This window comes from Falco naumanni, chromosome Z (genome assembly GCF_017639655.2).
Source record: "Falco naumanni isolate bFalNau1 chromosome Z, bFalNau1.pat, whole genome shotgun sequence".
Classification (NCBI taxonomy): domain Eukaryota; kingdom Metazoa; phylum Chordata; class Aves; order Falconiformes; family Falconidae; genus Falco; species Falco naumanni.
Window position 1 is genome coordinate 23,173,259 of NC_054080.1, and position 11,728 is coordinate 23,184,986.

The window sequence follows — 11,728 nt, forward strand, 5'->3', positions numbered from 1 at the left end:
ACAGTACAAACATAGTTCCCATCAACAGTCCCTATATGCTCCTGCATTGGGTTTGCATGACAAGGTTTTGGTAACAGGGGGGCTACAGGGGTGGCTTCTGTGAGAAGCTGCTAGAAGCTTCCCCCGTGTCCGATGGAGCCAACGCCAGACGGCTCCAAGATGGACCCGCTCCTGGCCAAGGCTGAGCCCATCAGCGACAGTGGTAGCGCCTCTGGGATAATGTACTTAGAAGAGGCAGGGGGGGAAACTGTGCAATGAAATCACAGCTGTGAGAGAGGAGTGGTAATATATGAGTGGAACAGCCCTGCAGCCCCCCAGGCCAGCGCTGCAGGAGGGCAGGGGGGGCTCCAGGGGCTGCAGCAGAGATTCCCCCCAGCCCGTGGTGAAGCCCACGGTGAGGCAGGCTGTGCCCCTCAGCCCAGGGAGGCACACGCTGGGGCAGATACCCACCTGCAGCCCATGGAGGACCCCACGCCAGAGCAGGTGGATGCCCAAAGCAGGCTGTGACCCGTGGGAAGCCCACATTGGAGCAGGCTCCTGGCAGGACCTGTGACCCCATGGGGGACCCACACTGGAGCAGTCTGTTCCTGAAGGACTGCACCTTGTAGAAGGTACCCACACTAGAGTAGTTCATGAAGAACTGCAGCCTGTGGGAAGGACCTACACTACAAAAGTCCATGGAGAACTGTCTCCCGAATGCTGGAGCAGGGGAAGAGTGCAAGGAGGAAGAGGCAGCAGAGACAACACATGATGAACGGACTGCAACCCCCATTCCCCATCCCTCTGTGCCACTCTAGGGGAGAAGTCAGAAAAATTCAGAATAAAGTTGAGCCTGGGAAGAAGAGAGGGATAGGGCAAAGGTGGTTTAAGATTTGGTTTTATTCCTTATTATCCCACTTTAATTTCCCCGAGTTGAGTCTGTTTTGACTGTTGCTGAGTGATCTCTGCCTGTCCTTATCTTGACCCATGAGCCTCTTGTTGTGTTTTCTGTCCCCTGTCCAGCTGAGGAGGGGACAGACAGAACGGCTTGGTGGGCACCTGGCTTCCAGGCAGGCTCAACCAGGCTCAGCTCCACTGTCACGATGCTGGCTGTTCCCAGTCAGTGGGAAGGCATAGGTGAGTTGAAGCCAGGTAAAGCCCATTGCTTTCTTCCAGGTCCATTTTGTTAGTTGTTTGATTCTCATACTCTGTGTTTGGCGGGGCCAGATATATGTTCCACTCATGTTGGTCTGGCTGGCTCAGGAAGATTATACTTCCAAAAGCTTATTTTAAGGAAGGCCATTTACATAACCAGTTGAACCACTCAACTGATGCAGCCATTTATTGACAATAAAAGTCACCTGTTAATCCTCTTGGTGTTCAGTTCAGCATCTTTTACAATAGCTGTGACCACCTCCTAGATTCCTTTCTGAGCCTCATGAGCACATCATCCTTGTCTATCTTCTCTGAGCTTTCCCACTGTAGAGTTTGTGGACCACAGCTAAGGACAACACAATAAGTGCAGGTTACCTTTGTGCTTTGCTGTCATCGTGATATAAAGTCCTAGTGAGCACGAGGGACATTTTGTGGTGTTTCATGCCTGATGGGAGAAATGTCATCCTCTGCCTTGGACCTCCAGTGTCCAGAGACAAGCAGCAGCTCTTGGTCTCTGGAGAGACACCCCCCAGAACATACCGAGGAGCAGCTAGTCCGAGGGGGCGAAATGCTGGCACTTTCTCCTTTCTGCAGACACAGCTCCAGCCTGCAGGTGCTGGCAAGCAGGCTTGGGAGCAATACTGGTGAGTATTGGTCCTGTCCATGTCAAGTCACGGGGAAAAAGCTTGAGAGGTCATGAACACTCAGCTACCCAGAAGGAACAAAACTAGAATGTACGAGTTGGGTTGTGACAACTGCAAAATGGCACTCGGAAGGTTTGCAGCAGCATAGAACAACCCAAACCCTGCGGAGACCATTAACTGCCCACCTGCATCTCCTGAATGTTCTTGGCATGCCTGTGGTGGCATCTCAAATGAAGGCAGAGAAGCTGACCAGGAGGTATTTGTGGGATGGTACAGCTAATGTGGGATATACTAAAAAAAAAAACCCCACCTCCAGAACTGAGCGGCCTGAGCCTCCTGCTGACCTCCTTCCCCAGAGGAGCTGTCACTGCCATACCTGAGAGGGCCCCATCACCTCCCAGCCCATGGCCTTGTGCTCCCAGCATGAGCCCAGCTGCCCTTCTCCAAAGCACCCCATGGTGCTGCCCTGGCTGTGGGAACAGAGTGGGTAGGACTCAGCACCCACCTCCCCACAGGAATGTGAGACACGCTGTGGCAGGTATCTCAGGGGATGGACATGAGAAGCCAGGTCTCACTGTCAATGGCCCTGGCATCCCTCCAGAGACATCTGCTCAGTGCCCATATCTCAACTGTGTGAGTACCTCATGTTTGTGGTGTGGAGCAGGGAGGGGAGGTGGGATGTCATGCCTGGTGTTCTTAATGAAAATCATACCCAAGAAAACTCCAAACCGAATGGCAGTTTAGAAAGCCGACACGCGTGTATCGCAGCGCTGGGTGCACCGGGGATCTTTCCTCCCAGCGTGCACACCAAGCTGCTCGAGGGCACGCATTATATACCATAGAGCACCGGCATATCCACAGTACATGGCGTGTGCATTGTCATGCTCAGGGCTGGTACTAGTTTCCCACTTCCCATGCAGATCAGCGCGCACCTCAGACTGCGCTGCTGAAGCCTTTTACTGACTGCACATGCTCCCCATGCTCCCCAAATGCTCCCCATTTGCCCTCTTTTGGGGTGGGTAGGTGGGGGGCTATCTGAGTCGTAGGTCCGGATCTCCCACTGCCACAATTACTTTTGTCCTACTTCCAACTAACTTTCTGTTGGTGCGTGTGGATTGGAACACTTTACCAGTTTGTCTCTTCTTAGGGCCAGAGCTTTCTCACTTGAAGGTATCTTTTGCACAGCATAGATGGCAGTGTTCTTTTCGCTTTCTGTCTTTGTTTCCCGACCTTGTGACATCAGCAAAAGAAGGGGGGCTGTGCAGGAGCGGGCTGGAAACTAGGACCATGCGTGGCAATCAGTTAGCTGACAATTAGTGGGGGACGGGTGGCGCCAAGGATGGCGCCAAGGAAAGGTAACACCTTGCTGTTGATTGATGGTAGTTAACCACCAATCGGGGATTGCCTAGTATGCAAGGCTTAGCTCAAAAGAACCAATCTGTTTAAAACGCGTGATTTCTGAAAGAATATACACCCGTGTTTCTATACAATAAATCGACATTTGCTTGCATCAAGCTGCGTCCTGTCCATCGCAGCAAATTGGTGACCCCGACGTGATCCGGTGAAGGATCCGACGTGAAGGGCTCTCGAATCGCCTGAGCGACTTGCAGCGAATCCCACAGAACTTTGAATGGAGCGCTGAAGGGAGCGGGAGCCGGCCGGCCTGAAATCCCTCCGGAGCTGAGGTGAGCTGTGGGAAATCCGTCATGGGGAATCGGGCTTCGTCCCCAGAAAGAGACGTATATGGACTCATGAAGGGTCTTCTAGTCAGATTCGGGAGTCCGTGCCTCAGTCTCCTCAAATGATGACCCCTATGGTGGTGTCCCGAAGCCTTGGCAGAATAAGGACGGAACTGGTCGATAAAAAAGAGCTCGTGGAAGAGGGCTGTGTTCCGGAGGAGACGTCTTGACTGAACGATCGTCTTGCTGGCTGGACCAGGCGGACAACCTGCATCGAGACAGGTGAGCAGCCAAGAAACTTGAGACTTTGAAAAACAGCAGAGGGGAACTCCGTGTCGGGAATGCATTTAGCACCTTGGTGGCAAATTCTGACTACTCTGCCGAGTGTGGACTAATTCTACTGATGGTGCTAAACCAGAGGAGGCTGTAAATCCCACCGACAGCGCGACTTTTCTCAGAGACACACCGTCAGCGATGGCAATTCTGTCCACACCTCCTCTGCCCCCAAAGCTGTCACTGATTGCAGCAACCCTCACAACACAGGACCAAGCACGGGAACAGGACAACTCGGACAATGATTCCATTGACAACGATAAACCTTTTGATCCTGGTCCTATCGATCTGGAAAAGGGCTAGACCTTTCCTCCACCCCCTCATCTCTCCCGATGCATTGATTGTATTTTTGGGGAGGGTGAGGGGGGGTCTGGGGGATTGGTGGCTGGAATGCAAGTGGGAAACGCTTAAGTGAGGGGTTTTGGGAGTCGCTATGGCATAACAGGTGTCTGCATGCTTGTGGAGATGTATAGCTGCGTAACTGCATGAGTGATTTTTGCCCTGGGCCTGGTGGTGCATACAACTGCGGTTTGTGTCCGGGCTCAGAGATGTAAATATGGGCTTCTCTGTTATGGTAAAGTGTCTCTGGTTGCATAAAAAAAAGAGGGAACCAAGGGAATGACCCCAGAGGTATGTTCAGGGAAAGCATTAAAGAGTTAAATCACCTTGTTTGGTAGGCAGTTAAGAATGTGGGTCAAAATTGCCACTGTTTTTTGTTGTTGGCTCAAGGACGTGGCTGTGAGGATTTTGATGGTATGTGCTGTGTGGATTTTAGGCGCCCCATTGCAGCAACATGTTATCAAAATCTGAGAAAATGTCAGCCTTTTTGGCATCCATTCACTCAGCTGGCAGTATTGTTTGTTTGCTATTACCTTGGTTGCTGTCATGTTTGCAAGGGCCCTGCAGAGCATGGCAAACCTGGTACTAGCTGTTCAAAAAACAAAAAGGGGAAATTGTAAAATTGTACGGAACAGAGACAGTGGGTTATTTTGACATTGATAATATGTCTTAGTTGCTTTTTTATTTGTTCTATTACTTATACCTTGGTTTTACTCATTCGGTTTCAAAGGTTCTTTTTGTGCAACAGGAAGGGGGAGATGCAGGAGCGGGCTGGAAACTAGGACCATGCATGGCAATCAGCTGAGGGGAATGTGCTCCAGCTTGTCTAGACAACAATTAACAGAGCGTGGGGGACGGGTGGCGCCAAGGAAAGATAACACCTTGCTGTTGATTGATGGTAGTTAACCACCAATCGGGGATTGCCTAGTATGCAAGGCTTAGCTCAAAAGAACCAATCTGTTTAAAACGCGCGATTTCTGAAAGAATATATACCGGTGTTTCTATGCAATAAATCGACATTTGCTTGCATCAAGCTGCATCCCGTCTCTTCATTCGCCGCAGGGCTGGTTCTTTGTTCTAACTAAATTGTGTAAGTCTTTAGTATCAGCGTCAGGGTGAGCCAGGGAGAGGGCTGAGGCAGTTCCCCCCACAGGGACTGCAGGTCCCACTGGCAGCAGCTCAGGCACTGCAGTGCTGTGGCTGCTGCTCAGGAGGGCAAAAGAACAAAGCCCTTATGGTGCAATCCATGCAGAAAGCTATAGGTGGACAAAAGTTCTTTTGACTCAGAAATTCCAAAGGATGTGATGGCTCAGGGGGAGCCAAGAGCCAAGCCTCTGCAGAGGAAGGCTTTTCCTCAGCTCTAAGAGGTCTGTGGGTGGGATGAGGTGGAGCATGTCTGTGCGGGTTGTGTGAGAGGAGCCATAAAGCTTCCGCTCTTCCCAGCGATGTGGAAATGCAGCTTCCAGAAAGATCCCTTTAACTTCCAGGCTTGCTTGTTTTCAGCTCAGAAATGGAAGTCCCCCTGTGGAGGAGCTTTGTAGGGTCTTCTTGCTGGCCCAGGTCACTCTTGATGAGCATTGGTGAGTGTTCACCATGGCACAAGTTCAGGTGATTTGTATTGGATGAGTTATCCCCCAGGGTAGGATCAGCAAAAAGATATCACAGATCCATGTCTGTACTGGCAGAAGCTGCTGAAAACAGCAGGCTCCATTCTGCTGGCCCTGTAGGACTGACTCCTGCCTCAGGGTTTACTTATGTGCCTAGTAAAATACTGCAGCAAACTGAGGATTTTCTTCAGCACTGATGTCTACTTGTAAGAGTACATGCATAGATGATTAGCTGGATGGGAAAAGCTCTTTGCACAGCATCCCAGCACTGGGACACAGTGAAGCACACTGTGGGGATCAGGCTCAAGGTGGCCTGGGTGGGAGCCAGCCAGTTTGCTCCTCCCTCCTCTGCAGACCTTGGCAGTGTATGAGCCTCCTCCTGGTGCTGGGGTGTCTGTGCTGTCCCCCTGAATCACAAAAAAACTCAAATATGAGTGATATGAGCCCCAAACCAGTGAAGCACTAGTAAGCACCCTATTACAACCGACAGCAAATTAACATGCAAACCCACCCGCAGGTAAAGCAGAGGGAAGTGCTGTGAGGGGTCACACCTGTGCAGCTGAAAGCAGGCACAAGAAAAGGCAGTGCTACACCCTCCTACATATTTCTAGGGAGAAGGATTAGTTTTGGTTCTCTGATCAAAGCTGTCCCAATTGCAAGGAGGGGAAAGAAGAGAAACCTTCTAAAGGCAGAAAATTACACATTTCCTTGGATTTTATTCTTACTTCTATGTTAAACAGAACTTTTCAATATATTGTGGATATAACTGCAGCTTTCAACCACTCTTTTGAGAAACCTTAGAAGTTATACACTATTAATACTCTTTTTCACTTTTCAGAAGCGTTCAGTGTAAAACATACTACTTTTTTTTTTTCCTGGGAAATCAAACCAACAGGATCTGTTGACAAAGGCTCTTTGGCAGTGTTATTGTCAGTGGTGGTCTCTTTGGATGCTCTAGACAGGACGTCCTGGGGGAAGGCAGCTGACTGGAGGATGCTCCTTGTGCTACTTGGCTGAGGATAGTGTGTCAACATATTTGTGTAGACAGGTAGTAGGACTTTTGGAAGAGGTTCTTAAGGTTGAAAACTACTATCCAATAAGATGATGAGGAATGGTTCCTCCATTACCTTGAAATGTAATTTGTGTGTTCTTATGCATAGGTGAGATCTTGAACAAGACACTGAAGGTTTGCATGTGAAAAAGCATTCCTCTCTGAGTAATCAGATGGCTCTTTGTTTGCAGCATTCTGGAGTACGAATGCCTTGTGTGCACAGCCTGTGAATGCACGGGCTGATAGCAAGCTATGCAAGCATACACAGAGTCGATATTAAACTGCTATGTGGGATGCATTTCTTTATCTGCAAACAGTATCCAGAATGACAAGGGCCCCCCTTCTTGAAGTTAAAGCTGAAAGGAAACTTGTCCTGAAGAGCAGAGCTCATATTTGCCACAACAGATTATTATTATCCACAGGATCTGCTTCTCTTTCAGCCTTTCTGACACTGATAAAAGATACATACATGTATACTACAGATGGAAATCTTTATAGAAGGCAATTGAAGCAATGCCTTGGAAGTCTGCTCAAATTTTCTTCTATGAACTGAAAAGCAAAAATCCCTCTATGTTAGAAAATTGCTTTTGAGGGGCAGGAAGGGCATGGTAGTTGGTAGGTTGTAAAATAATGTATTGAAAAGATTATGGTTGTCTGTGACAGTCTCATCACCCAAATCAGTTCTCCCTTTCACATGCACACCTAGTCAATGAACCTTGTCTTAAAGAAAACAGGAGATCTAACTTCTTACGAGGAATTCATCAGTTTTCCAATGTGGAAAAGAATGCAAAATATTGCATTTTTCTTTGGTGCAAGATTCTTCCATCTTCTCATCACACACAGAGTGTGATTTGATGTTTTTCTTGAAAGCTTTCGTTTTGTTTTCTCTCCTGGAGGTTGGCGATGCTGCCAAAAGAGGGCAGCAACCAAGCAGAAAAACTGCATGCCTGGCCCTGCATTAGGTCACGTGGGAATTTAATTTAAGGGATCATTAGCACAGAAGCTCCGCGTCTTACTGTAATTACTGCTCAATGCGCTTAGCCTGCTGCCAATTTGTTCTTACGGCAAAAGCAAACCTCTGAATTGTTCTCTTTTCTTTGTGTTTTCTTTCAAACAGAAAAAATAAGCCCAAACTACTGCTGAACCATTTGAAAAGAAATGCTGTACCATGGGAGCATGAACAAACCCCAGGCACTGCCCTGCGAGTGCTGTGTAGAAGGCATAGATCCCACAACTGTGTTTCTGCAGCTTTACGGGGGACTAAATGCATGTAACACAGTGTACAGCTTATACTGTACCTGTATTTCCATGTGTTAGACATTTTCATTGTTCATGCTGTCAGCTTCCTCCTGCAGGCTGCATTACCAATAATAAGTTGTTATTACTGCTCTGTTCCCTAATGGGCAGCGTCTTCTCTCAAATCCACCATTCCCCTAAGACCCAGAACCACCTCCTTCATGTGTGAGGCTGCATAATCAGATCACTACATATCTTTAAAGACATGCTTATTCCAATATTTATTGACTTGATCCAGGCTGAATCTGTTTTAGAAAAAAAAAAATTGCCATCTGCGGGTTTTAATACAGTTAATTATTTTTACCCCAAAAGGGATCTGCAGTGTTTTGGCCCCTGCCTCTGGAGGCAGTTGGTTTTCCTGCCTGTATTTTTGAGATTACAGCATTAAGACACAACATCCACAGTGGAATTTCACTTAATGTGGAAAATTTCATGGCCTGATGGGAAATGAAGGGAGAAAGAGTGAGGACTTTGTGTTACTGCAGGACAAAAGTGCTGTTGCTCTCTGGGGCTCTGCTCTTCCCATGTCAAACATGGGTGCTGGCTCTTTGCCCAGTCATTGGGAAACACCTGAAGCTCTACTGATATAATGAAACTAATATTTAAGGACAGAAGCACACTGTGCAAGGCTGGAAGGGGCCACAATGACAGGAAAGCACGAAGCAGTGGCAGACTCCTGCCACATGTGCGATATGAGCCCGGAACGGGCTGACGCTGGCTTAACTTTGTGTACAAAAGAGGGAAAGGCCGTGTGCCAGGCCAAGACCTGGTTGTGGGAGGCCTTGGTGGGCTTCTCAGGGCGGGAGGAGCTCAGAGAGCACCAGGTGTTCAGCCGGTGTCAGGCACGGATTGCCTCGCTCGGCACCGCTCTGGTGGGCTGAGGGTGCCGCTGGCGATCGTGCCCGCTCCTCCTCAGCCAGGACTTCAGGGGAGGGAGACCCATGGGGAGAAGGGGAGGCACAGGCAGCAGGACCGGAGGGGTTATGCCAGGCAGACCCTGCTCCCTGTGCAGGCAGCACTGCCCTTACTGCCCAGGGCCTGATTCTGCCCTGGATGTCCTCTGTAACCTGGGTGAGGGCACTGGAGCCCAGATCGGCTTCAAGGCCAGTTCATCTGCCTAAAATCTCTGGAGGGTGTGAGCCTGGGCTGCACTTTTCCTGTTATAGCTAGATTGGTTTGGCAATTGCAGAGAAAGTGGCAGGATCGCTCCTGCCCCACTCTCCCCTGGGGGGTTTGCTCAGGTCTGCAAGCTGCAGCATTAGCAGAATGAAAAAAAGCAGGTCCTCCAACTTCCTTGCATAAAGGAAGGATGCTCCTGTAAGTTCGGCTAAAGCTGTGCAAATAACAAAGAAATAAACAGGAATGAGACAGCAAAAGGCTGGCTGTTCTGTTTTCTACAGGTGCTGGACCTTGTATCCCCTCCCCAGAGCAGACACATTGGCTTTGCAGTGCTGCTGGCAGCTGGGCAGCCCCTGTGTCTGACGGGTGCTGATTTTGGCTGGGGTGAGAGCACAGATCACACAGGGGATGGATGAGCTCCCACCCTGCCATCCTTATGCCAACATTTTCTGCAGAGCACCTCCCTTTGTGGCATAGGAACCACTCGAGCAGGATCTCCCTGGCTAGACTTTCCTACTGGTGGCAGCTGGCAGGTCTTCATAGGAAGTGCCTGGCCTGCTTGCAGTCTGGAGAGTACTCAGCATTGAGTTCATCAGAAAAAAGGTCTGGGAACTATTGAACTGGAGTATCAGCTTTTCTCTCAGTCTTCTTTCAAAAGCATGAGTAATAGCTTCCTCTAGTCAAATAAATTTGTTGTTTAGTAAAGGCAAGGAATTATTTTCTGTGTTGTTCTAACACTCAGTAGTTCTGCTTTTTTCTTTCTCTGACTTTTTTTTTTTATAAGAATGGAGAAATCAGACATTAGTCACACCAACAAATAATTTTTGGATGTGTATGCTTTTCATAATGGGCAGGACTAACTCCAGACAAACCAATCTAGCAGAAAGCAGCAAAAGGCTAACAGCTTAAGTATAGGTCTAGGAGACTCCAAGCCAGTTAATGAACTGTGCAGCTTCTGCTGAAGTCAGAGAGCCCACAAGCAGGGCTTCAGGAGTTTGCAGCACTAATGAGATTTCTGCACTGTGTTCTATAGGTCTGTGGTTCTGCGTGCTTACAATGATGCAGATGAAGCCATCCAGATCCAGAACCTGCTGCAGAATAGATTTTATCTTAAATCTGGAATAATCTTTACAGCAATGCCTTGAACTGAACATGTATTGGAAAACTTAAGTGACGCTGTGAATGGTTCAGCATAGACTATAATGCTGTTGACAGAATTTTTGGAATGTATCTTGGTATGCGTTTCAGTCTTTCACCTCCCTTGTCAGTGCTCTTAACAACACAAATTACAACTCTGTGTTACCTGTGAGGGCACTGAATAACCCACTTTCCCAGGATAAAACTTTTTGGTTTTGTTTTGAAGGCTGCTAATGCCCTGTAAGAAGATAGTCCTGGCTTTGAAAAACAAGTGGTGGAAATTTTCCACCAGTCTACATACAGGCAACAGTGAGAGATATGGAGGGAGGAAAGGATGAAACAGAAACTAGAGCACTTGTCATGGTGAAAAACTATGAAGGCAGACCATATTTAGAATAAAGCAGAAGTTATATTCCTTGCTTTTGTTTTATAAAGGAAGGGAAACTCTTCTTTTGACAAAACTAAGGGTAAAGTTCTCTGCCAAGGCGTGTTAATTAAGTACTGCTGAATGCATGCCATATAGGAAGGCATGCCTATCACTGTGTCTACTTAGAGGTACAAGATGCTGCCAACCCAAAACCCTAGTTATGTTCAGCTTTATATTGTGAGCTCTGCCAGACATGTATTGTTTTCTATTAACAATGTACAGCTTTTCGTACCTTGTAGCTGATACTGAAAAATATTAACAGAAGAGGAATACTTGACATCACAATTAAATCAATACATTGTGAAAGGCACTCTGAAATACGCTACCATTTTGAGAAATGGCCATTTCAAAGACATTTTATGTTTGTTACATTTGGGATTTTTTTCTATAAAGAAAACACATGCTGATATGTTTTGTTATTTCAAGAAATATTTTCTTGGGTTATTCTGACTAAATTTAGTTTGGCCCATTCTTTAAGGGAAAACATTAGACGATTACATTGGAGGGAATAGTGTGGGGGTGTCTTCAAAGCAAGTGTTCTGAGCTGAGGCTGGAAAAGGAGAGCCACAGAAATTACATTGATTTGAATTACTTGTATTTTGTACACTTCACATATCCCAGTTCTTAAGCATATCTGAACAGATTTAAGATGGTTCTTCAGTGTTCTTTTTTCCTCCTGTTCTTGATAGGACTGTTAGTTGTGATTCCGTAAGCCAGCTTGCATTAGGTTTCACTATAGTTTTGTATTGATGTGGAATGTAATTACTAAAATAGCATTGGAAATCTTTGCTTTTTCTGGTAGAAATTAAATTAAACCAAGATAATTTATTATTTTGTGAATGACTGAAATCTGGCTGTTCCAAATGTAAGGACAGTCAGCTCTAAGCAAAACAGTTTGCTCCTTGCTGAAAATAAGAGGTAGTGAGGGTCGCCTTGGTGTCTGGATTAGCATTGATACCATG

At 47.3% G+C, this 11,728-nt stretch overlaps 1 protein-coding gene across 1 annotated transcript; it reads left to right on the forward strand.

Moving 5' to 3' along the window:
- Positions 1 to 8,727: 8,727 nt before the first annotated feature.
- TICAM2 (toll like receptor adaptor molecule 2) lies at positions 8,728 to 10,652 on the forward strand. The gene is given in 4 exon segments (XM_040580130.1): positions 8,728 to 8,852; positions 10,236 to 10,415; positions 10,417 to 10,546; positions 10,548 to 10,652. Coding segments are annotated over 4 exon segments (540 nt in total).
- Positions 10,653 to 11,728: the final 1,076 nt, after the last annotated feature.